At 39.7% G+C, this 27,389-nt stretch overlaps 1 protein-coding gene across 4 annotated transcripts in view; it reads left to right on the plus strand.

The window, feature by feature from the left end:
- The window catches only part of dpysl3 (dihydropyrimidinase like 3), a 35,259-nt gene that overhangs the window by 5,809 nt on the left and 2,061 nt on the right, over window positions 1-27,389 (plus strand). For 2 of the 4 annotated variants that reach the window (XM_034206623.1, XM_034206625.1), the window contains exons 2-13: window positions 7,952-8,040; window positions 9,645-9,829; window positions 11,493-11,657; window positions 11,774-11,835; window positions 13,031-13,111; window positions 14,308-14,376; window positions 15,249-15,369; window positions 16,674-16,830; window positions 17,081-17,222; window positions 19,438-19,608; window positions 23,206-23,385; window positions 24,846-25,017. In XM_034206623.1, coding sequence (XP_034062514.1) covers window positions 7,952-8,040; window positions 9,645-9,829; window positions 11,493-11,657; window positions 11,774-11,835; window positions 13,031-13,111; window positions 14,308-14,376; window positions 15,249-15,369; window positions 16,674-16,830; window positions 17,081-17,222; window positions 19,438-19,608; window positions 23,206-23,385; window positions 24,846-25,017 — 1,594 coding nt within the window. The remainder of the gene's footprint in view (window positions 1-7,951; window positions 8,041-9,644; window positions 9,830-11,492; window positions 11,658-11,773; window positions 11,836-13,030; window positions 13,112-14,307; window positions 14,377-15,248; window positions 15,370-16,673; window positions 16,831-17,080; window positions 17,223-19,437; window positions 19,609-23,205; window positions 23,386-24,845; window positions 25,018-27,389) is intronic. The other 2 variants (XM_034206624.1, XM_034206626.1) reach the window with 1 other exon arrangement.

Consider the following 27,389-nt stretch of genomic DNA (forward strand, 5'->3'; position numbering starts at 1 on the left):
GGAAGAAGGGATATTCAAACTGGAGGCAGAGCATCAGGGGTGGAGGTTGAATATGGGGCAGGTTGGTGTAACACAGCCAGCCGGGAGCTGGTGTGTGTTACAACTGCGGAGAAACCTCTCCCTCTCTCCTCTCTCTCTCTGTGTGTGTGTGCGTGTGTCATGCATGCCTTCCAGTTTCATTGTTGCAGCACAGGCTGCAGTCAGGGGTGTGTTGCCTGGATGTGGGAGACAGCCTTTGTCTCGCCTCCTCAGCTGATATTACACCAAAGGGGGTGTTTTTGGTAAAACCTGGGTAGCTTGAGCCTGTAGAGGTCCTGCATCTATATTCTGAGAACAGTATCTGTATATCATTAGTTTTAAAGTAGGCCATGTCCCTATAATATGCTAAAGTGGGCCAGATTTTTCCATGGCAGGTTTTACACAGTCATTAGGGATGGACATTTTAACAACCCCCTACAGAGGTTGCTTTTTTTCTCAAGCCTTCCTTTATGGTAGAATTTAAGGATGGTTACATGCAAATGGCATGCAATTTAGGCCAAAACTCCCATATTCACAGAGTGAGGGATGCTGCAGCAGAAATAAATAGGCTCACCACGAAAAGATAATGTGAACTCGCCATAGATATTTGGATATATACCTGTGTACTGTGGCAAAAACCAGAAAAGAGACATTTGTAATATGAGGGAATGATGTGTAGTTTGATTGCCTTGGGATACATGCCTCTGGTTACAGAAGTAAAACATGTCAGTACATTTTGTCCTGGTCTTATTTAGTTTTAGCTGTTTGGGTGTCCCTGTACTTGTTGTACTATCACTTAAATACATATTAAAATTAAAAAAATATATCAGTGGGGAGATTGTTGTAAGATTTACTTCATTCCTTTATAACCAACATGTGAATTAGACTGCAATTTAGCTGTTACCAAAGTACAAAGTATCTCATTGATGAGCAGCGATAAAGTGGCTTAACATTGACCGCTCAGTTCAGAGGGAACTATTTCATTGGCTTTCAAACATGATCTGATGACAGAGGCCATTTTATTTTGGCTTTGCCAACTAAATCAGTATTTTCCCATCATATCATTGTATCCCGTATTCTTCCTACGAGTTATAATCCTTGACATAATTCCTTGTTGAGTTTATGATACCTGTGGACTGGTTACTGATGGTCATGGCAAGTGTGTTTAAATAGACATACAAATAGCAGATTGCTCTTTTATCATCAAATTTGGAGGACTTCTCATCCACCTGGAGTTACAAACAAATACAACATAATAACTATATCATGGGTGTGCCCAACGAACTGAAAGGATTAGGAACGTTGGTTCAGTAATAAAGACAGCAATGTCATAAACATTACTTAAATTACAACATCACCAACTGTTGTCTTCTACATCACATTGAGTATGTGCATTAATCCTCTCTGTAAATCCCTTGTGCGTCAAAACGCAATTTGAATCCTGCACAGGAATGCAGTCTCTGCCACTAACAGTGAAAACCACTATATAAAGAAGCAAAACCAGAATAGAGAGAATGCTGCTTGCTCCATCACTGGAAATCAGCTATAGTATTTATTTATTCATGTTAAATTCAACAAGATACCAGTATTTATTGCAATACACCCCAGTAAGTAAAACAGTGGTGGTGTTATAAACTATTTACACTGCACCAACAACCTAATATCTGCTCATAACCCCGCTCCCCAGATTTTCCTTCTGTATTTCCATGCCTGCCCATTCTATTCCAGCTGTTTCCTTACATCTGCTCTCTGCCAGTGGCTCTGTCAGATTTCTAGGCGCGGTTCCTCCTTTCCCTCATACCCACTCACAGCAGCCTCGGTGTTGTTCCAGGCCAGTACATGTCATCAGTAATCCCTCCAGCTGGAAAGAGCATCTGCGGGCATGAAACAGTGCCGGCAGACGGCGGCTCTGCACGGGAAATGAAACCGGTTCCCCCTGTTGAATCACCACAAAACAGAGCCCCACCACACCACAGTGTGGCATCACCACGTCGCGCGGTGCAGCAAAGTGGGCTTGAGTGCAAACAAAATACCCCGTGGCTGCCCAGGCGTTGCCGTGCGACTCACCATGGCGACCAACATACAGTTGCGATGGCAGGAAAATACAACCTCTGTTTGTTTGGTTGTGTGGGGATGTGATCTGACACACATTTCAGTCACACTCACACACTTCTCCGGGAGTTTATAATTCAACCTGGCTGGCTCAATCAGATCCATATGGAGTTTTTGTTTTCATGTTGCCTTGGTAACATGGTTACACTATACTCCAGCCCTATCACAAGAACAACATTCCAGACAAGCAGGATTTTTATATGACCCCGGCTGGCTGGCCTCCAAAGAATAATTTAGATTGATAAGCCTCATTGTTTTCACTTTTCCAGAATGTGAAAAAAAACCTTGTGCAGTTTTGGGTAAAGAGTAAATATTTTTGCTCGCTAGGCAACAGGCCTGAAGCAAAGCAACTGGTGCACATTCAAGATGACTTCCCTCTTCCACTGGTCCGCCGTCTGCCTCCCCACGGCTCTCCCCACCTACACAAGGGTCTCGGTCAGAGCTCATGGAGGTCCTCTAAACCCCTGTTTCGTAGACACACACTTTTACAGGACCGCTTATTAAGCACTGAGGAGTGGCTACTTATAATTTGCATCCTAGTTTATGAGCTTCTCTCTCCAGTCTGGTTGGAGTGGAAAAAAGTTGTCAGCATTCAGTAGTCGTACAAGAATAACATCCTGTCTTCTATTTTAGATTATTGGCTTTTGTAGCAGAAAATGACAGCTTCCTGTGCAGCGAGAGTTGTTTTCTTTTTGGTTCTTTGTTCTCCCTAAGAGTTGAAAGACATGATTTTTTCTTCCACCAGTCCCGTATTCTCCTTTGTTGTAAAACATTTATAAGACGAGGTTGTCAGCAGTAATATCTGCTCATAGTGCAGAAGCAGAAAGTGAAAATACTTTTTTCCAATAAGTTTACATTTTAAAATGCATCAGAGGGGTAAAGCAGGTGGCAGCACACACTTTACTAAACCACTTAGATTTAAAGTGTCATTAAATATTAACGACACACGCTAGCTTTTCTAAGCATTTGTGATTAACCTCAGTTGGGATGACTGCGTGACGTGTGTTAAAGCAAATCCTCCGACTGTCCGAATTTGACAAAACACCAAATCCTCTCTCCTTACCCGGCGCCAACAGTAGGTCACTGTCACCCACGCACACCCATGGAAAGGAAGATAAGTAAGAAACAATTGTGATGGATAGAGCCATAACAGTCTCTGTGTAAAGTTACTGTTTTACATTATTTTCCCCGAACACACATACATACATTAGTTTAGTGTTTATTACCCATACAAAATATAACAATACAAAAACCCCTCTTGAGCTGTCTCAATGCTGCATTTATTTTCCATGCTACCACCATTCAGGTGGAACAAAGGCACGATTGCATTATAATTCAATTGGAAGGTGCAAACGAAATGTTTCACTTTATAACTCGGCTTCATAGCACAAATGTAGAGTTTGTCCCAGGTGGATATTTGTTTGTACAGCTGGTACACAACATATTTGTATAGATATACACAGAGCAAAACAGCAACACACAGCGACAACACAGACCTTTGAAGAGAAATTAGAGAGACTGAAGGAAAGTAAAAGACTCAAAGTTCCTAGTGAGTCCTTAGTCTACTGCCACACAGACACTCAACAACACATCTGTTGTTAGATAGCCGACTAGCTACTTACCTACTGCTAATGCCTGTACATTCGATATATTGGCTGTTTTTGGCAAACAAACACAGCACAAACTACAATGACCTCATTGTGCTTCTCATCATGGGAGTTTATTTTTCCCTTCCAAAAACTGGGCGCTGTTACAGCGACATGATTGATAGAAGAGGACATTGTCATTGACCATGGTAGGTCAGAGCAAATCAGGATCAACATCTTGTGGGAATATTCTATCCCGTTAGCTTATAGCAATCTGTGTGTTGTAGAATACTACACAGTGTACAAACTATTAAAATGAAGTTTTTTAGAAAGAAAAATATGTCAGCTCTTCATTTGACCTTGATATGCTATTTGGCAATACACAACCATCTTCCTGATGTTAATGTAGGAGCTCAACTGGTTGAAATCAATGTCCAAGTAGGATGAAGGAGAAAGAGTGGACAACAATGAACTGAAATCAATATCTATTAGGGTTAAATGGCTAGAGACCATGGTCAGATCATGCATTTGCCACATCCTGTATACACGTAAGAATGCAACATTACAAAACAAAGTAGAATATCATTTTTGCCATTACATTTTCATTGCCAAAATTAGGGCTGAAACTGTTGAGGTAACTCCAAAAACCACATGATATCACCATGAATTTAACTTCCAAAACTCAAGTTGAGAGGGTTTCCTGGTGGTATGATTTCCAACACATGCACAGGAAGACCCATTTTACTATGTGTCATATCCCTGATTTTATTTTATTTATAGTCGAAATAAGGCTGAAATGCTGAGCTATCATTTTCGGAAGAAATTACATAATCCTGGATACATTATGAAACAATAAACAGTCTCTTGGCACATATTAATAATTAAACCATGGCAAATTGGGGAAAAGCATGCTGTCACTTGTTATATTATCTATTAAATGTTGGAAGTGTAACATATTGCTGTTTGTAGTCAAATTCCATGAACACTCGGACAATTGGCAGCCTTTTTGTCATAGATTCATGGAAAAGCCACAATTGAAATGTTCAGTCTGTACAGTATATAGTGATATATTTATGAAGTGAGATAAAGTAGGGATAATGAAAAAAACTCCTCTTAGATTATGTGTCTTTGAAAAGCTTGACAGTTTGGTGCCCCATACTGCCTTGACAAATACTACTAACACTTCAAGTGAAGTGTTTTTGAAATGTCTCGACATCTAGTTTTCAACTGACTGGCAAAACTCACGTCTGGTATCACAGTCATAACATTTCATTATTCATGTCACTGTCGGATGATCTAATTGAGAAACACTGAAATCAGCAGAGTGACAGATGCTGGGATGTAATGGAAATGGAAAGCTATTGATTGTCAAATGATTGTCTTCTCTTGCATGCTGTCATGGGCTAGCGGGGAGAGTAGGCAAACATGGACAAAGTGTGCTTGTGTGTGTGTGTGTGTGTGGTGTGTGTGTGTGTGTGTGTGTGTGTGTGTGTGTGTGTGTGTGTGTGTGTGTGTGTGTGTGTGTGTGTGTGTGTGTGTGTGTGTGTGTGTGTGTGTGTGTGTGTGTGTGTGTGTGTGTGTGTGTGTGTGTGTGTGTGTGTGTGTGTGTGTGTGTGTGTGTGAGTGTGAGGGAGAGAAAATGCAGAGGCACTTGAGTTAGGCCCCATGCACGAGGGCACACCCCCTTGCTGCAGTAAATCAGAAACACATCTTTACATGTCTGATGCCAGCAATCCATCTCTTGATTTTTTTTCTGAAAAACATTTACAACTTACAATTATTAAATAACACAGAGAAAAGCAACAATTCAACAAATCTTCAAAACTGGGAACAGTGGACATTAGGTATTTTTACTTGGTTTATGTATTAATTTCTAAATTTAACTAATTAATAATTCATTTCCAAGTATTGGCACTTATAATTTTAAATACTGACTTATTTTTGTATCCAAAGGGTTTATTTTATTCAGTCAGACTTCAACATCTATAAATGTTTCCCTAAAAGAGGAGTAATGAAGTCAGATGAATGCACTCCATATTCAAATCCAAAAACTGGATTATAAAGAAATAATCTCTGAGATTATGTAATAGGCGACAGTTTCAGGGCTCTACAGTATGCTCTCTGCTGTGCTCCAGCCACTGATGACTGTGTGTTGTAATGTGTTGCTTCAGGGTGTGGTTTCCAGGGAAAGCTGGGCTCTGTTTCATACTACTCCATCACCATCTCCATCACACACACACTAACACAGAGACACCAGAATACACACACACATGGTGTATGATTATGAGCTCAGCAGATATCATTACAAAACCATATTGTGCTTTTTCTTCCAGTTTCTGTTGTTTGAGGGAGTGGCTGCAGTTTGTTATAGTGATGAAACAGCGGTTGCACAGCCAGGCTGTAAATCACTGCACACATATATGGAAGTGTGTCCCTCCTAGCAGGGTGCAACCTGAGCCCTGCTGTCTCATAGTCTGTGCATGTATTACAGAGACTATTGTCAGTGAATAACAATATTATTTAAAAAAACGAGTTATTCCATAAAGGTGGACTTACATTTCAGACAGACGTTTGTTTCTCCACAATGAAGCAAGTTTAATTTTGCTTTGAATGAATTGTCTTCTTTATATGTGCAGATCATAGATATTCTTCATATTGGGCTCTAAAGAAAGATTCGACTGTAAACCAAAAAGCATTTAACTCAAAATGACGTGACAGAGATTTTCTACGGTTAATTGTTTGGTTTAGGAGATATATAAAAGACGGAAAAAAACAAAAGATCAAAAGCTTTAGGTGACGTCTTCAAGTATCTTTGTTTGGCCTAACCCTATCCTATTACCCAAAGCAAATCAGCTTGAGTCGATTACTGAATCGATTAATGGACATATGGTTTAATCTCTAGACACTTTTGTCCTTTTTTTTATCTTCACGTTGAACCAACCCTCTATCTCTGCATCCCTCCTCATCGTTCAACAGCCTGAGGTAGCTGTCCAACCAGTCAGTAATACCGGCCGCCCAGCCTCCCCTCCTCTTTAGTCTGTCTTCCTGCAGTCCACACGTCGTCATGACAACGCCCTGCTAGAGTCAGCCCTTGGTGCAGCAGCAGCAGATTCGATGTCTGACTGTGTGGCGTCATGACTACGCCCATATCACACCACATTACGAAATGTTAGGTTGAAAAGCCGATCAGATGTGACAACGCTTTGTAGTTTAATTTTAGCTCTGCAAACACACTCAGTGATAGAGATTGTTGTTTTCTAATGCAGATTATAAAATATCCTGCTTCATAAAATAATGAATTTTGGCGATTGCATTTGTCTGTTGGATAAACGGATCGGATATAGAAAATGACATCCATGGCACAGTTGTTGCATAACTAAATCAGGATATACTTGGTTAAGATGTTAATCCATGATCAGTCCTTAAAAGCAGCTTCAGTTTCCTTCCAACAGCAAAATGTCATCCTGCCAAATGTTATCACCATGAAGGACCCAGGTCATTTTACTGCAGAATGTAGGTTAAAGTTGAAGCTGCACGGTCTATCTTTATGAATACCTTCTCCTGAAACTAGATGTAATACTCATAATTCCATCAGTAAATGAGAAATGTGCGTTGCTGAAAAGTAGTTCCTAATTTTTTGAAGATTCCCAGATTCAGTCAATATTGTATAGTTGTCCAAATAATCGATATATTATTTTTTATTGGAATACAACTAATGATTTACACCCCTGAAAACAACTATAAGTCACTGCATTGGTTATAGACATACTACACATTGTCTGTTGTGGAACAGAGCTTGATGGGGCAATGTTTTTATTTGATAGACTCTCTAAACAACAATGTAGGAGAATGTCGAAGCAAATACGGGTCACTTGCAGGGGGGCATCAAATCACGTTACTGCACAAGACCAGTGGGAGCTGGACAGGCAGACCCTCAGGGTTCATAGCTCAACTGTACATGGTGTGTTTACATGGGACAAGACTGAGAAACATGTCTCTTCTCTTCTCTTATGAATGAGTTAGACATGGTTCATCTCTTCAAGCTGGCAAAAAGGACATAATCTAGCAACAGAGAAATGGAAAAGCTCTGAATTATCAACAGAAATGATCTGGTTTAGTAGACTGTCCTCTAATTAGACTCGCTCACTTGAAAGTGTCTAAGCCAAACTCAGTCTATCTCATTGATTTAACATATTTTTGTTTCTTCTTGTCCCTCCCCAATCTTTCCTCGACAGAGCGAGAGGCTTCTGGTCAAAGGCGGGAGGATCGTGAATGATGACCAGTCCTTCCATGCTGATATCTACATGGAAGATGGTGTCATTAAGTGAGTCCTCCTTTCCACTCTGCCTTTATTCATTCCCATTTTCTTTCATCCCCCCACTCACTATGAGGTTCTTGATCTGTTTTCTATCTTTCATTCAAGTTATTTGGAATGTAATTGTTACGTCCGTCATTTAGCTGTTTCCTTCTTATGAGAATGCAGATTGTGGTTGAAAATGTTTTAATGTACACAAAATCCTTATTGTCCAGTTTGAGTTTTCCCAAATCAATCAAAACATTTGAGGAGATTTGGGACTTCAATAGCAGTTGAAGTAAACAGCTTTCCAACATTACTATCACAGTTTATTTTAATTTGTCAGTAAATTAACCACAGAAAGTATTCATAAAAAAAAACCAACCTAAATGTAGCAGTCTAATAACTCCCCCCGCAGAATCCGTGATCTGGAGACTTTAATGAATAAATGCATGAGCACAAGCTGCTTGATCATGCACTCTATGTCATGCACTCCTTTTTCCATTGGGTCAAAGACATGGTGACAACAGCCAGTCTAGTCCACAATTCCATGTGCTAATATGAGCCTGTCTTCATCCCACCAGACAAGGCGAGGGTAGTGTGGGTGAATTCCTCTCTGTGTCTCCCTCACTCTCATTCCCCCCAGTTCTTTTCTCACTTGATTATCCAGTTATAGGGCTTTTGTCCCCTGCTTCCCCTTAGTGAGGCAGCTCAGGGAGAGACACCCATGGAGGGCCTGGTGTTGCATAATAATCACCCAGATGCCTGCTAGACCATTGGGCTGTTGGCAAACTCACAGAGGCTTTGGCTTGTTCCCGCCTCTCTGTCCGTCTAGCACGTCCCCTCTATGAAATCTGAACAACAGGATTTTGTTTAGCAGGGGTGAAATGTTGATGGGACAATGTGCTGTGTCAAGCATGGCCAATGTTTGGGGTCAGTCATAGTTAACACATTTTGAAAGTCATTTTGTGACATCCCAGATTCAGATTAAATTCATTCTCTTTGCATAGCACCAACAGTGATAGGACCAGACAAAACATATATTTTAAAGGTCCCCTATTATACTATTTTTCATCAATACATTATAGTTCTCAGTTATATACAGAACATGTCTCTGAAGTGTTTGGCTCCAAACACCAAACAGATCGTGCATTGTAGCATCCCATAAACCCCTCTGTTTCAGCCCTGTTTCAAAAGTGCTGATTACTTTAGATGAAAATAAGGAGCCACTCCCCACGCCCCTCTGCGAGATATTTGGTTAAAAAGAACACAATGGTGCTCTAGGTCTAGGAGGAGATTCAGGTGATAAGGTGGGCAGGTGTTACCTTGGTTGGTTATTGGCTAATGGTTACACAAGCCAAAAAATCGTTATGAAATCATAAAGTGGCCAAAATCTGATCAGCTCATTTTCAGACAGGTTTTTATAGAAATGGATCTGGAGAAAAAGAGAGCAAAACTTTTTTCCTGAAACGTTCAGAATCTCTTAATGCATTAAAATGCTGTTAACATGCGGACACACATGTATAAAAGACATGAAAAGTGGATATTGCATAATAGGTGACCTTTAAACTTTTTTTTGTGGATGCAACATCCTATCATCCAATAATTGTGACACCATCCTTTTTGTTCCACAGGCAGATCGGCGACAACCTGATCGTGCCTGGTGGGGTGAAGACCGTTGAGGCCAACGGAAAGATGGTGATCCCTGGTGGCATTGACATCCACACCCACTTCCAGATGCCGTACCGTGGAACCACAACCGTGGATGACTTTGCTCAGGGATCCAAGGCTGCTCTTGCCGGTGGCACCACCATGATCGGTAAGAGCTGTAGGAAACTGTAGTGCCCACAAAAAGTTAAAGGTTAGATAGAGACTGGAGCTAAAAAGAAGGAAAAAAAAGAGAAGGAGGGCCGGGACCAGAACAAAGGAAGAGAGGGGAAGCGATTTTGGTCCGCTTTTGGTCAGCTTTTCAAAAGAGGACCACACAAAAGACTGACTATAAGGGGGTATGATCAGGAGAGGGGGGGGCGGCTAGATTGAAACACTGCTCCCAGGGAAATACAGCACCAGTGTCTGCATGCTTCTTGTCTTTGTACAGCATGGGGGTGTATGTATGTTTCATGTAGCTAACAGACCAGATGCTATCACGGCTAACAGCTGCTAGGCCCCACAGTCTGATTCATATTATCAACTTATTTTGAGCCGGCTGCTGCTCTGCTGCTTGTCTGGCAGTGCGTCGCTGTGTTTAAACGGACACATTCACTAACAGACGTGCTACTGTAGTAAGCCCTTTTCAGGGGCTCCATTCATTTAGGGATTATATTCCAGGGGGTGATGAGCGATAGAGAAAGTGAAGACTGTGTTTTGTATCCGCCTGTGTGTATTGTATACTTACGTCTGTCGTCACTATCAAATTATGTTGTGTTTGTGTGACGGTGAACAAAAAAGTAGTTCATACGGTTAGCATAGTTAACGCCAGTGTTTTTTTTTAAACTGCCGTTTCTAGCTTTACCCTATTGACATGCAAAGGCCAGATAAGCAGATTGGCTCATCTTTAATAAGATAAAGATGGCAGTCAGCTGGTGAGCCAGCGGGCCGTTTTATTTTATTATGAGTCAAATTAAGAGGGATTTTGTGCACAGTGATACTGTTGTGCTCCATGGGGATAAACCTTCAATGAATGATTTAATTTAAAACCGACAAAAGATGTTATAAAAATAAACAACATTTATAGAATAAAACCTGTATTCACTGTATTTTTAATATACACAGTAAATTATGGAAATGTTCACACATTATAAACTTTTTTCTTGTACTTTATGTGTTGTTATTGTAATCTTATGTGCTTGAGCATATTTCTTATCAATCACTTTGATCTTATGTGAAGAATTGTCTTTGAATCTGTGACGGATAAGAGTTTTAATCAATTTAAGTTCTATATCTATTCAACTATTGTAATAAAAATGTCAGGTGGTTGGTTTGTTCTTGGAGGATTATTAGTTTGAAAATGTTCACTTAATCCTACTGCCAATAGACCAAAACTGTAACACAAGAACTCCCATACTGTATGTTTCAGTAACCAAAAGAGTGGGTGGTCCCGTTGGAAAAAATCCACTTAACTTGTGTGCCAAGTTCTAATCTAACAAAAAATTATCATGGTGACATAACAAAAACAAAAGTCTAAAAGTATCCACAGTTGGAGCCACCCCAAATTTGTCAAGGACACCAGCACCCAGACAAAGATGATGAAAAGGTAATGGGACAAGGTCAACCCCAATGGCTGAGCGCTGTAGGAACACACAGCTGATTATGCAAGATAAACAATCCAGGAATAAAGTAGAAACACAAGCAAAGACAAATCCTGACACCACCCTGTCACAAATGACTTTCCCCACCCCACTCTATCACGTGTTTATCATGAATTCAATTTCACCTGCTTCTCTCCTCTCCACTTCCATCACTTCCCCCCCCCCCTCCTCCAGTGGACCACGTGATCCCAGATCCCGGCTGCAGCCTGATGGAGGCCTATGACCAGTGGAGGCAGTGGGCCGATGAGAAGTCCTGCTGTGACTACTCCCTCCACGTAGACATCACCCACTGGAACGACAGCGTGAAGCAGGAAGTGGAAAGCCTCATCAAGGAGAAGGGTAGGGTGTGATGGTGTACCTTAACATCTGCGTATCAGTTTTATATCCACCTTTCAACTTTTCAGGTAGCATTTTTCTCATGTTTGTTTCTATGTGTGTTGATTTATTTGGTACAGGTGTGAACTCTTTCCAGGTCTACATGGCTTACAAGGACTACTACCAGATGAGCAACAGTGAGGTAAAATAGGCTACTTGATGTATTTTTTATTTAAGATATTATATATTAAAGATGGGCACAAAATCCAAAGGTCTTTTTTTGTGAATAAAAGCACAACATACAACAATTAGAGGCTTCTACACTCAGATTTAGTTGTACGACAACATTCCTTTTTGGTTTCAATAAAACTCTCACTTGCAGCTCAGCAAGGAAATAGTCAGTAAAGACACACAGCAGACTAATTTTGAAAGATGTCCTCTTAATATGTAAGGGAGCTGAAGCCCTAATATTAAACATGGAACACGTGGAACAAAGAGTTTGTTCTAGTGTTATTAATGGATCTCTTCATGGACAGCATGAACATGGAAATTATTACAGCGTCCAAAATCTCTTTAAAAGTAGATAAACCGTTCATATAAGTATTTTTTAAGACAGACCTATGAAATCCTTTACTTTAACATCTTCAGTTAAGTGTTTATGTTCATTTCAGCATGTGAGGCTGCACCAGAAATCCAAAACATGGGTTGATATTATCTTGGTTTCCCCCTTATCCTTTTTAAGTAATCAAATAAGAGCAATTGAGAAGGAAGACTGCATAGTCAGGAAGCATGAAAACATAGCAATAGCTTGTGGCAAAGCAGTAACACAGTGTCTAAAAAGTGCGTAAATAATGACCTTTAGTTTGTGTCCACCATAATACATAATACAGCTTAGTGCAAAGTTAAAGAAAAACATGAATCATTTTTCTACCTTCAAACACACTGTCCTTATGTAACTCGTAGCCTGTGACGCTTGTAAATTCGAATACTGTATGTTCATACTGTAATCTAGCTGGAAAATGTAGAAAAACAAAGTCCAAACGGTGTGAGGGAAGACTCTTCGTGTTTCTCATGCAGCCATAGCTAATTTGATCGTTTAGTGGTGCGCATTAGGTAACTGAAACAGTCCAGCTTGAAAAACTGATGTCATGCCGCTCACTAAAAACTGTGGTGGAGAAACATTACAGCAACTGCAGCTCATCCCACATGAGTTTCACCTTTTCTAGAGACCACACACAGTAATTACAGCGTGTCATGGTAGACATCATGTTAATTGTGCGCTTACTTTATATTGTGCATTAAAGGGTGACCAGAAAGAAAAGGAGTGTCTTATTATTGTGTAAACAGCCAGGCAGGTGTCACTGTACATTTTAACTTTCTCTGTGTTTTTTCTCCAGCTTTATGATATCTTTTCCTTCTTGGCTGAGAGGGGAGGCATTGCTGAGGTCCATGCTGAAAATGGCGAGATCATCGCTGAGGTAAACATAAAGATAAATACACAGACAGATACAGCTCCTCCTCCCATTTCTCCCCCCTCTCTTTAATTACTAAACTGATGTCCAACTCAGTGATCTGTTTTGGTTAAGTATGATTTATTTTTAAGTTAAGTTCACTTGAGTTCACCTTTCTGGCTGAGCATTATCTCCACCACCTACAGTACACAGACTAAACACACTGCCACTGATGAGACGGGGAATATGATTTCTGCAGGACAGTAATGTGTGGGTGTAGTTTACACAGGGCTCTGCTTTGGACAAATGAAAGTGAATGAACCGTAATAGTTGGTGGATTGAGAGGGTTGGTTATAAGTCAGATCTCCAGACCATGCCTGGATTCTGTCACTGGGTGTGTATTTGTGTGTGTTGGCTCGGATTCCTCCCAAATCCCAGATCTCCTATCCAGTCTTAAACTAGGATGTTGTGGGAGTCTGATTTACATCAGCTTTAAAACCAAAATTGTCTAAATACCCAGATTATGTCATGACCTGATTTTACCTTAGGAGCTCTTAGATAAAGAAGCCTTGTTGAGACCTATGTGCGATAAATAATGTTAGTGCTGGTACAGAGGACATGTTGCAACCAAGTTACAATCACCATGGATACATGCGGAAAACATTGACAACGTTTCTGAAAGTACAGTTCCTCTCAGGATCATCAGATGCACGCTTTAAGAAATCTCTGACTTTCGCTACACTTTCTCCATGAGTTTACATAACTCTAGTACCATTATTTTTAACCAGCGTTCTATTTTTATAACTATGGCTTTTACAATTGGTCATGCTTACTTTCTTTAGAAATTCGAAAAATGTAGAGGGAGTTAAAGTGGGCAAACAGTTAAATACAACTCAAGAAGGGGTGTTATTATAAGAGGTTGAAAATAACGTCATATACTTTCTGGCAAAGTATGTCATTGTGAAGCATCCATGAGGACCTGACAGTTTAAAGGTAGATAAAGACCCTCAACAGTCAGGTTCCCACAGTCCTCTGTGTGTGGCCTGATGTAGATGATAAAACTGTTGCTCATATCTTTCACACAGGCAAGGAATAGAAGAAACTTCATATTATTTTGGAGTGTGACCAAGACAAATCAGCCCGAGGACTGAAACCACTGAACAATAAAAAAAACAATACCGATGAGCTAACAGCCTCCTTTGTGCATGTTGTTTTTTCAACAGGAGCAGGCCCGCATGCTGCAGATGGGAATCACTGGACCGGAGGGACACGTGTTGAGCAGGCCAGAAGAGGTACGATTCCCACGCTGTATACATCTTTGCACTAATACAAATAAATTATTTTTATGATTGAAATAGTCAAGTTGGAATTGATACTTATCCTTACCATTCTTTTTTAGATATCACACTCACATTGTCCATGATACCGTTCTTGGACTTGCCTTCACACACATTGTTTTAATTTCACACATGTGTTTTAGGGAGAAAATGTTCTGGTTTCTCCCAATTATTGCTGCTTATGTTCCTTTAACAAACAGTGAAATAAAAGCCACGTTCTTAACTCAGCAGCTCATCTGCCTTTAAGTAGACTGGGTTTAGTAGTTTAGTGGAGTCTTAGGAACAAACATCTTCGGAAGTGAGCCGAGACCAAGATGGATTAGTGGGTTTCGTTTTATTTTATTGCTAATCGGACCCAGGTTGAGGTTGTGGACTAGAACACAATAACACAAGTTTGGGGCATTAAGGAAACCCTCTCAACATCTGTATCTGTAATCATTGGCCCTCTACTGGCAGCTTCTTCACCATTTTATGTTGGATGTTCTTGCTCAATCACAAATAATATAAGATATAATTGGACATCTGAGACATCTAATATTAACAATACATTACCCCAAAACACTAATATTAACAATACATTACCCCAAAACAATTGGGTAAATAAGCATGATGCATTACGACCTCAACTAAGATTGTCTTTGCAGTTGTTTCCTAATATAACAGACTTAAACTGCTTTTAACTCAATGTAAATAAATCCCTAGCTTCTCCAATTTGATGTTAACATTATAAGCTTCCTCTTTCATTTTTGACTCCAACAATAGATTGTCTGCTGAGGTTAACATATTTGAACTATTTTTGTAAACCACATATCCTGTCCTTTCTGTAGTTGGAGGCAGAGGCGGTGTTTCGTGCCATCACCATCGCCAGCCAGACCAACTGCCCTCTCTACGTTACCCGCGTCATGAGCAAAAGTGCTGCTGACATCATCTCACAGGCCCGGAAAAGAGGTAAACAGCAACTTTAAATGTCAACACACATTGCAAAACATATCTAAACCTGGTGTTTATATCCAAATGTGATAATCTAAAAATGATACTTTACTTTCTTGTTTTATTTAGCATGATATTTACATCCATGTTTTGTAGAAAGTTACTTTAATCATACCATGTGAACGACGTCATCACTAACAGCAGATTAGGCAATACAAATTGGAAAATGATGGAGCACATGTGAGAAGCCCTTAGTTCAGTGTATATTGCTTAATGCTGATCATCATTTCCGATTTATATTTGGGTATTGGCCATGTTATTTTGTGACAGCAGTGCTTTATTCCATTGTGTATTTCAGTAAATCACTAATAGAGTAGTGTTCATCTATCTCCAAATAATCTTCAATTTCCCCTTAAAATAAAACAAAACCATCTATCCTTCCATACCTTCTCATGAATTGTTTTACATCATGTATTTCTTGTATTGTACAGCTTAAATGATGTGAAATATTGGCAGTCCAATCAATTAAAAAACATAAAGAAGCTTCTCTTTAAAATAATATAAATCTAAAAAAAGGACATTCAGTCTGCTCATTGGTTTCTGTCTTTCTGTCTGATTTCTGAGACATTTGGAATTCTTCCCTGCACCTATGCTCTTATAAGATGATTTGACTATCCTTCCTGAAGCTGCTGATGTACACAGAGCTTGGCTCTGCTTGACATCATGAAAAAATATGCTATTCTCAGTGGAATTTTCAGATTTGTCATTCAAGTCTTTTTTAGTGGTTGAGCTGTCACACAGACCATTCCTCACATCCCCAGGAAAGAGTAGAGGTGAACCGAGAAGCTGCCTAGCTCTGAGGGTTGTGAAATATACAATATTTGAGAATGGAACAGGAAAGCGTGAGAGGGAAGAGAAGAAGAATGTGTGTTTGGATGTCTTTGGCGAAAGGCCACATGAGGTTTTAACAGGCTGACCTTAGAACGACTTGAAGTCATGACATGTACACCATTTATGGGCTCGACTCCTTTGTTTGAAACTTTTCCAAAGCATGTTTCCTTACATTTAAACCAGAAAGGACATCAGCAAGGCGTGAGAGCAAAAGGCAATGCAGAAACACAAAGATGTTAGTGACAGGAATCCAACCGACACTCATTCATGGAAGACCAAGCTTGACCACAAGAGAATATACAAAGGGAAATCTGTATATTGAAAGATGATGTTTGACTTTTTAGAAAGGCTTGGTTTATCTCCTGCAAACCCAATTTGACACACTTTGAATTTGATACTTTGAACACATTTTACCGTTATCTCTTTTCCAGGAAATGTTGTGTTTGGGGAACCAATCACAGCCAGCCTGGGGACTGATGGGACACATTACTGGAGCAAGAACTGGGCCAAGGCGGCTTCTTTTGTAACATCACCTCCTCTTAGCCCTGATCCCACCACTCCAGACTATCTGAACACAATGCTGTCCAGGTGCGTATCACAGCTGCTCCATTTGAACTAGAGCCTTGTATGATCTGAAAACATGAGTAACAGTTTGTGCTCAAAGAAAAACCTTTTGGCAAGAGCCATATTGGAATATTTTCACACTTGTTCTGTTTGTTCTGTCTATGCTAAAGTAAATGAACGTTGTTGCTCAAATATACTTGTGTACACATATTGGGTGGTGCTGGTGTAATTCCATCATCCTAACTCTATATTTACTTGTTTCTTTGTCCCGCAGTGGAGACCTGAGCGTGACTGGCAGTGCTCACTGTACCTTCAGCGTGGCCCAGAAGGCCATCGGCAAGGATGACTTCACTCAGATTCCAGAAGGTGTTAACGGAGTTGAGGAGAGGATGAGCCTCATCTGGGATAAAGCTGTGGTGATTTTTTTTTCTTTTTTCATAGACTACAGAAGAGAGTGAAAGACAAAAATCTATCAAACAATGTAAAATGAAAATGAAGACTTACACCAGAGCAAAACTCCTGTGTTCTCTTTTGCTTCTTTTATCTCTTTATTTATGTCTTTTTACTATTCATTCCTCTCTTTCCAACTCTTTCCCACTTTGATTCTTCACCTTGTTGCCTCTGCCTTGCTTTATCATTTCCTTTTCTATCTCCACATCTGTCCTTTCCTTCACCTCTGGATACATAACTCTAGTACCATTATTTTTAACCAGCGTTCTATTTTTATAACTATGGCTTTTACAATTGATCATGCTTACTTTCTTTAGTAATTTGAAAACATTTAGAGGGAGTTAAAGTGGGCAAACAGTTAAATACAACTCAAGAAGGGGTGTCATTATAAGAGGTTGAACATAACGTCATTTACTTTCTGGCAAAGCATATCATCGTGAAGCATCTCTCTTGTTATCACGGGATCAGCAGTACAGACACATAGAATGTAGCTTTAGACAGCCTCTGGAGTGCTGTGCTTCCTGTACTGCAGTGGTTCTCAAACTTTTTCTGTCAGGCCCCCCCTTTGGAGAAAAAAAAAATTCGGGCCCCCCCAACACAAATAGTCAGGCTCAGTGGCGGCGCCAGAGATTTCTTTTGGGGGTGCTGTGTGGTAGCTTGATGTTTCATAGAGGGTGCTCAAACATTTAGGGTTTCCCATTAATGTACCGGTCGCTACAGTGGAATTCTCTACTGCAACAATCCCCACGTATATATACAGTGTACCCGCGACTGTTACAATGAAGGCTCGACAATCAGCTCACGGCATATAGGTGTAAGCAGGGGTCAAGTGCTATTTTTATAGGTGGTGTGGACCTCACATAGGGGGGTCCGGGGGCAAGCTCCCCTGGGAAGATTTATTTTTAAATATTGAAGTTAAAAGCATCAATCTGGTGCACTTTGAGAACAAAATGAAGAGATCTATGGATACATCTCTCAACCCCCATTTGAAACAGAACTGTAAACAGATTTATTTTTTTCTTTATGGATATTTTACAAATCACCCTTTTTTATTACATTACATTACATTGCATTTAGCTGACGCTTTTATCCAAAGCGACTTACAATAAGTACATTCGACCAGGAAGACACAACCTTGAAGAAAACAGAATCATATAAGTACATCAGGTTTCATAGAGCCAAACATTTCAAGTGCTACTCAACTGGCTTTAGATAAGCCAGTCCTTTATTAGTATATAAGTGCTCTTTTAAACGTTATTCTTGTTTTACTGTCATATAGTATTTCATACCTGTTTTTCATTTATTCTCTTAGTTTTTTATAACTATAATGATCATATAAACGTGTGCCTCGGAAATAATTGTTTACATTAATGGTGACCAAAACGTTTGAGACCCACTGAGATAACACTGAGAGAGTCCTTTAGCTCACTGAGTCTCTCAGTCTGACAGGAGAGGACTCTCCTCCACCTTGTTGTTGAAAAAACTCCAGAAGCTAACAACAACGATCTCTCCGAGCTCTCTCTCGCTCGCGCACACAAAATGGCTTCTTCCACACACACAGAGCTGAGCTTTAATGAAACACAGAGACCCAGACGTAATAGTACTGTACTGTATCATATTATTTTCGAATCAATAATTTTTCAATTTATGATTTTTTTTTTTTTTTTTAATAACCATTTTTCCTCCTGGTCTCTCGCGCCCCCCCCTGGCATGCCTCTGCGCCTCCCAGGCGGGGCGCGCCCCCCACTTTGAGAACCACTGCTGTACTGTATAGTGATGATGGGTTTTGAAATGTTGCACTGAATCTTTTTCCTTAGGGAAGTCACTTAAAGTCAAAGCTAGCACCAACATTTATTTTTCTCTCTTTTGTACAACACTGATGTAGCTATTACCCTATTTGCCTCATTATTCTTAGCTTGGATGCCAGCTTTCTGAGAAGAGCAAGAATCCTCAGATAAATTATTTCTTTAATATTGTACTCTATTTTCTGATGTCAGGTTATTAGTTCTCCATTTTATCAATGGGATAAAGGAGAAATTGTTGAACAGAAAATGACCTCCAACCCGAGTTACATGTATCCATTTCCATCCGGGGTTAATGGATACTAAAGAATATGATAACAAGTGAAACTATTTGTGAAGAATGCTAACTATTTCCTACGTATGCTTGTTTCCCTCCCAGACTACAGGTAAGATGGACGAGAACATGTTTGTGGCAGTCACCAGCACCAACGCAGCTAAGATCCTGAACCTGTACCCTCGTAAGGGTCGGATCGCCGTGGGCTCTGATGCTGACCTGGTCATCTGGGACACAGACTCCATCCGCACCATCACTGCCAAGACACACAACTCTGTATGTTTTATTTCATGTTTTGGTTCATACAGTATCAGCTCATTATGTACATATCAGTGAAAATAACTTTAACAGAAACCCAGCATTTAGGCTTGTCTTAGTCGGCTCAGTCGGTTTTACCTGGCCAGAGTGGATTCATTCAGAGCAAGACAAGTACATCAAGACTCATGGGACTTTTTTTGTGTAATGCCAATGTGATTGGCTGTATAAACAGTAAATGTGTGGGTGAACAAAGAGAAAGAAAAGGAACAAGGGATAAATGAAAAAATAGATTAAAGTGTTAGATTTATTGTGGAAACAAAACAATCAAACACATGAGATAAACCGACACATGAGATACACAGAAAACAAGATAAAAGACAATTGTGTACATCTGTGTGAGAGAGTGAATAAGAGCATAAGGGAGAGAGAGAGAGAGAGAGCACATTTTTGAAAAGTTTCTAGAGACCTCTCAGTTCCTCTGAACGGAAATCAAATCTCAGAGGATGTTCACTACTAACAACACTCATACTGTGCTCGTCACATGACTAGAACCATATCAAGTTGAGCCACACTACATATATTAACCCTCAGCCTTGACTGAAGTAATGTGTAGGAGAATAATATGGGTTATTCAAATTCACAGGACTATCCAAATACCATAAAATGATGTCAGTAATGCAAAGGTTTTCCAAAATGGCCATAACAGTCAAAATCATCTCAAATATTTTCATGATTGGAAAACCACAGTGGGTTCAAAGAATGTCATTCATTACACAGGACTATGAAACAGTAACAATCAATATATTTGGAATCTGTGTACACATTGCTTCACATCTCATGATTACAAACTGCTCTAGTTATTAGGCTTTTGATGTCATGGGAAACATCTCCTGCAATCTGATTCAGAACTGTGTAGCATGACGACCATCTACAGTACTCCATCCCCCGCCTGCAATTTTGAGGATCAACTAATATAAATATATAGAAATGTTTTATTGATTGGGATAAACCCCTTGAGATGCACCATCTCGTTTTCAAGGGGGTCCCGACAATAGCAACAATTTACAGACATACATAAACAAAAAGACAAAATGCAAAACATGACACACAAGACAAACCACATACAGTCTGTTAAGAAAAATTCAAGCAATGCATACAATCATTACAATTTGAGACAGTCGAGCAAATCAGTTTCATCAATATCAGTTTCATTAATAACAAGTGCAGACCAGTTGAAAGTGAGATGATAATGCATGTTTAAACATACCCAATGATGCAAGAGATCTAATAGCAGCAGGTAAAGTATTCCAGTCTGGCTTTGAAAATGAACGCTCTTCTGCCAATCAATTTTTTTGCAGAGGGGACAGAGAAATAAATCTGAACAGTCTAACTTGATGATTTGGTGAGTAGGGTACAAAATACTGCTTTAAATAAGGGGGATAGTTAAGATAAATGCATTTAAATATCAGCTGAAGCCAATGCGTGTGTCTTCTTACATTTAAAGAAGGCCATTTAAGTTGGTTATACATTGTGCAGTGATGTGTACGAAAAGGAAAACCAAGAACAAATCTGCATAGTTTGTTGTAGGCTATGTTGAGTGGAGCAAGATCTGATTTATGTGCATTTTGGTAGACAACATCACAATAGTCCATAATCGGAAGAATAAGTTGAGAAGCAATTCTCTTTCGGACACTGAGCGTAAAACAATTGCGAGAGCGGTGTAAAACACCGATTCCATAATTAACTAATATTTGGAAACATTGATTTACCTGGCAGTAATTTAAAAGTGTCACCAAATCTATTGCCTGCTAGCACTGATTTCTTTTGACATTGTACTTCATAGTGACAATCAATGAATCCTCCTGTAGTGCAGTTTCTTTAAAAAAAGTTAAGCTAGATTACATATTTTATATTTGTACGCGCTCAGTCATTTGCAAGGGCCTCATACACATTCTTTCTAACTCTCTTTTTTAACACATTTACATAATGAGGGTTCTACTATTACACTCGCATCAGAGGATCCCAGGCATGCCACCCGGCAGCAGAGGAAGTGTCCGCACAGGAAATGAAGGCTTCACCAGCCTAGCATTAATCCTGCTTGCAGAAATACAGGAGTGAGGGAAGAATGCTTTTACTACATATGTGTGTGGATTGGATTTAGGAATAATGAAGTGGAGTTTTTAGATGTTGTATATGCTAAAGAGCTAACAGTGGCTGTTTATTATGAGAGAAAGAAAGTTGTCTCCAGATGGAGGAATGGAAAGAGACAGAGAGACTAATAATACGCCTTCTCCAAGAGTACATCCACTGAGGATCCTTGGGTTCTTACATAATGATGTCACCCTCTCATTTCCTGCTCGTCATCCTTCCAGATAAAACAGCAGGGAGCAGAGCACGGCAGCTTACAGCATAAATCTACCTTAATGGATAGTGTGACGCAAGGCCAAATAGGAGCGACCCTATTTACCAGCATTTTGTGTTATAATACAAAGTAAATAGATAAACATTAGGAATCGAGTAAAGCAGGCAGCAAAACACACACACACACACACACACACACACACACACACACACACACACACACACACACACACACAGAGACACACTCGGCTCAGAGACACACTCAGTAATGACATCATGTTTGGCATGCTGTGGGTCTTAGTTATGTCCTGTTCTGGCCTGAATTTGGACGGCAGCAGAAAACAGGGTCGTGTGCAGAGGAATAAGCAACAATGGAATGAGGGGAGGGAACCATTACAGATCACAAACATGTAGAGAAAAGAAAGCTTGCACTAGGGAAATCAGACTAGGAGGAAAAGTTATAAGGTTGAACAAAATACTAAAGTTAAACAAGAATGGATGAGGGAGATAAAGACAGAGAGAAAGGGGGATAAATGAATGAAGGAGACAGACAACTGGTATGAGAGAATGAGAGAACGAGGTAGAGAGTGAGAGTAATGGAAAGAGAGTGAGAAGTACTATAAAGGCATTAAGCACCAGCTGGATGGTGGCAGCTGTTGGTGCATGCCAAACAGACAGTGTAAGAAACAAGGTGATGAATGATAAAGTATGGGAGAAAGTGAGCATGAGGGAATAACAGAGTTGAGCAGACATAAAGTTAATGCTTCAACTTCCTGTCTCCTATTCGATCCTTTCATAACTCGCCCTGTTGTGTCTTCCAAATCTCCTCAGCCCCTTCATCAGTCCCTAGGGAGAAGCTTACAGGGGTTTTATTTTGGACGGTTTGTTATTTGTTCAAACTTTTGCTTCAGATATGAAAGATAGGCCTCTATCGTCCCATTAATTATAGACCGTGTGTTGACTGTTAAAACTTTGATTTATGAGATAAATGGGACTTTTGGATTCTTCTTCTTCTTCAGCGTATGCACATGTCTCTTACTACGAATATGGTTCACATTTACAAATCATATGTATTAGTGTCAATGTACCTGCTTTTGATCATTTTACATAATTCTATAACTGTAAATATAGTTATTGTGTATACATGTTTTTCATAATTTCTCCTAAGTTATAATGAGTACTGCTTCAGTATGTGATTAATACATGTATTACCTTTTGCTTTAAGTATCTAATAGCTGTTTATCTGTTCTTCAGGCTGCTGAGTACAATATCTTTGAGGGCATGGAGTTGCGTGGAGCCCCACAAGCGGTGATCTGCCAGGGGAAGATTGTCGTGGAAGACGGGACCCTCCATGTTGTCTCCGGCGTGGGTCGCTTCATCCCCTGCTCTGCCTTCCCTGACTTTGCCTACAAGCGCATTAAAGCCAGGAAGCAGGTAAACACTGGTTCTTCTTCTGAACATGTTAACATTTTGTTAAGAACGTGTGACACACACAATGCAGTGAGAGAAAATTATAAAATAACTGTGGAAGGTAGGAGTCAGGTTCTTTGGTTTGGGAGTGAGGATTTATTGGGGTTTGGGCTCAAGTAAAAGTTACAATGGTGGGGAGAATATAGGGCAGTGAAGTGGGATGCAGGGGAGGTACAATAAGTCTGACATCAGCCTCCAAGGTTCAGCCACAGGGCGCTGGCTGCTTCTACACTGTAGAACAAAATGTCAATGCAGTGAGGGTGGTCTAGGCTTAATCGTCATGGTTTAAAAAAAGGATGCAGTGAGTTTGGACTTTCCAGAGAGACCTATCACATATAGCAGAGTCAAAATTGTTAACAAAGTCTACAATTACATTTAGTTCCAAACTAGTGCGGAGCCCCTTTAAAATGTACTGATTGCTTGACATTTGTGCATACTACTTATACTAAGTCGATCCAATGAACGGTTGTCGAAAGAAATCCAAGATCTCACATACATGTACAGACAGATACAGATTTACAATTTATTGTAGTTCAACAAGACTTATTTGATTCTTAAACTATTTAGGAATGCCGCTTTCAAATCAGTAAAAGCTACAGGAAAACCAGAGGGTTTGGAAATGCTTTCCCTGCAACAGACACATTTGAATATGAGAAGAGGAATAACATTGTGGGCTTGAAGTGTGCCATTAAATATGACTGATGTATTCATAGCAGTCATATTTCTGTTACCACAAAAGCCTCTTTAAAACACTTTCAGTTCATAATGGTGGCGCCCACAAATAAAGACTCAGCTTTACCTCAACAGTATAAAAGGAATAAAAAGGATATTCCTACCACCTTCATTACATGAACTGGTTACAGTTACAGTTGATTTAAAACTATTTAAACTCAAAGCAAACCCTGCTGTCTGCTCTCTTGCCTTCTTATTTCATGGGCCAAAAATCTCATTGTTTAACAATTTCCTAATTTGCAGCTGGCTGTCGATGAAAAGAAATGAGCTGTATTAACAGTGTGCTGTTTATCTTGGTAGCAGTCACTGTTATGCTTTCTTCATTCACAGATGTCTCTTTTTAACTTTTTAGCTTCCAAGATCCAAGAAGAGTCATGCCACTGAAAGACAGACTGTCATACAATGGCTTGTTTATTAACAGCCTCAAATTTGAATTTGCTTGAAAAACAAACAAATAGTGTATGGTTAGCTTTTTTTTGCGCTAGTCTATAAAAGGGTTTGCTTACTTGTGCTAGTATGTCTATGTTTGTGCGGTGATGTGTAAATCTGAAAGTGGTTGTGTGCAGGAAAAAGGCTCTGAATATATAATTCAGAGAGAATCTGTTACACAAACAACTATATAATGCGAAACTCATTAAATACATTTCTCTCTGTGTTTCAACCCATCTCTTCTGTTATTATTTCTCCTGTAGCTGGCGGTCCTGAGAGCAGTGCCCAGAGGAATGTATGATGGCCCAGTGTCTGAGTTCTCCATGTCCCGTGGTGGCACTCCCTCAGCTTCAGCACGCACCTCTCCCACCAAACAGCCTTCCAGAAACCTTCACCATTCTGGATTTAGTCTAGCAGGTAACCCTGCACAATGTGGTGAGCTCCACTTCTCAAAACACACCCAGCTCTATCACCCGGTCCTTCTTTCATCTGTTTATGGTCTGAACTGATTTATACTGCATCTAGAAACATCAAAGGAGCATGTGCATCAGTCAATCCACCATCCTGCCTAGCCTTTATCTTCTAGACCTTTTCTGCTATGTCATGCTGTGAAGTACAACAATCATGTGATTTTTAGCATGCTTTTGCTCTGTATGATGCATTCACAACCCTGGGCGATAATCATCAAGCCTGTGAAGTAACCTAATAATCTCTTACTAACCTGTTTCATACTTTATGATGCGCAAAGAATGACATGCATTTTTGTTACCGTGTTATATGGCAATTTGTCTGTTCATGCAAGTCATTAAGTGGCCAGCTTGAGCTCCTCAGAGTTGTAATGAGGCACACAGCATTGAGTTAGATGTATGTACACAATCAGTTAGCTATATTTTTGCTTTATTGTGGTTTGACATGAAGTTTTATTCCAAATTAAAACCACACAAACTCTAAGTACTTTTGTATTTCTGTATTACAGTATGCACATTGTACTAAGCAAATGATGGCTTCAATTATCATGCATTCTCAATAGGAAAGTCACAATATCAGATTTTCACTACAAGGGAAAAGTAATCAAAATAACTGTTCTTTGTCTTCTTCTGGCAAAATGTTGCCTTTAGTATATGGAGAGGCAGTCTGTAATCATTTATAAGGCAGATGATTAATTACACAGTATTATTATTGTGTATTTTTAACACGATATAAACATCATTTTTTTAACATCACAGTTATCGTTAACATCGGTATAATCCAACACCCATAATTCACATGAACATATTATGTGCACTAATCTTATTTGTTTTATCATCCTAACTCTGTTAGATCATATCTTCTCTTTAAGGAATCATCTCCAAAAAATGCACCAAAGATCCCTCTGTTGGAGTATATCAAGAAGAATATTTGTTAATGCTCTTTAGGACACTGTGACCCCTAACTTCAGCCTTCTTGTAATGTCGAGCTACATTAACAAATTAAGTGTTTTTTACAGTTACACTTACTGTAAGACTTGCTGGATATGAATATTGGCTGAAGGCCCAAAACATACTGCATACAAGATTTTGGGCCAGGCATCTGGACACGGCCTATTAAAAAGCCTATCTAATGTGAGAGGTCATAACACTATGTATTCACATTCAACATCTGTTCCATTAGGCAGAGCTGCTGAGGGACAGCCTGATTGTGCCCATATGTATGTTCAGCATTGGGTTAGCTTTTTAGAAAACAAGTGTGGGATTGATTTTGTCAGGCTACTATGCAGTGACACTTTGTACATTATGTTAAAGTCCTGAACCAGTTAGTCAGTGTTTCCACTGTTTAATAATCAAACAGAGACAGCATAGCTATTACTGTAGCAGTCATTATGTCCTCCAGTCACATTGAATGTGTAAATCAATGGGAGCAAATCTCTCACCAGCTGTACTCACCCAGGTATTGGCTGTCTTCGTAAATGCATGTAGTATTTTGAGTGGTTGATAACTCATTTTGAAGGACCACAGAATGGTGTTTGGTCTTAGGATGTATTAAGCAACCTGTCTTTACAAGTTTAGCTCATGGCTGATACCTCATTGATGACAAAAGATGATGACCTTCTCTGGAAAGAATTTCCACTTTTAAGTCCTTGAATTTATATGGGAGTAAGGCTGCTCCTGGTTTCCCAGGCTTTGTAATGGTTGTGTGTGTTTACTCGTAAGCGTGCATGCATATGTGTACATACTCTCAGAATGACTCGATCTATTTGAGTTTTTCCAGGGACACCACCTGCAGAGTGGATTTACTGAGATGGGAAGGCTTGTTTGCCTGGATACAATGTTTCATAGTCTAACATCCTTCTACTTTCCATTTATATACTCGCTGATAAATTGCTGCAACAGGGCTCATCCTTTGGAAACAATTGATGTCAAACTGTAGCTCCTTTTGTTAATGATTCAGCAGCACTCACAAAGGACATGGTCTGCTGAAACTGTAATTCCCCTATCATCTCAGTGACACATGCCATATATCATAGAGACAAATAATGTGACTTGAAAAACCTCTAGTGACTGGAAAGTAATAATGTGAGTGTATGACGACAATTACTTGTGGGCTATGACAGAATAAAAGGAGTAAGTAATAAGTGGATTGACAAATAGGACAATTTCTAGCTTTAAGAGCAGGGATGATTTACAGTAGAATAATTGTTTAGCTACGTTAGTCCAAACACAATTTCGACGTTTGTTTACATGTCGGTGAATACATCAATTAATTGGGGAAATATCAATCATCGTTTGTTATAAATTGTGTGCATGGAAATCCTGTATTTATTAATTCCT

Source organism: Gymnodraco acuticeps, unplaced genomic scaffold, assembly GCF_902827175.1.
Source record: "Gymnodraco acuticeps unplaced genomic scaffold, fGymAcu1.1, whole genome shotgun sequence".
Taxonomy (NCBI): Eukaryota; Metazoa; Chordata; class Actinopteri; order Perciformes; family Bathydraconidae; genus Gymnodraco; species Gymnodraco acuticeps.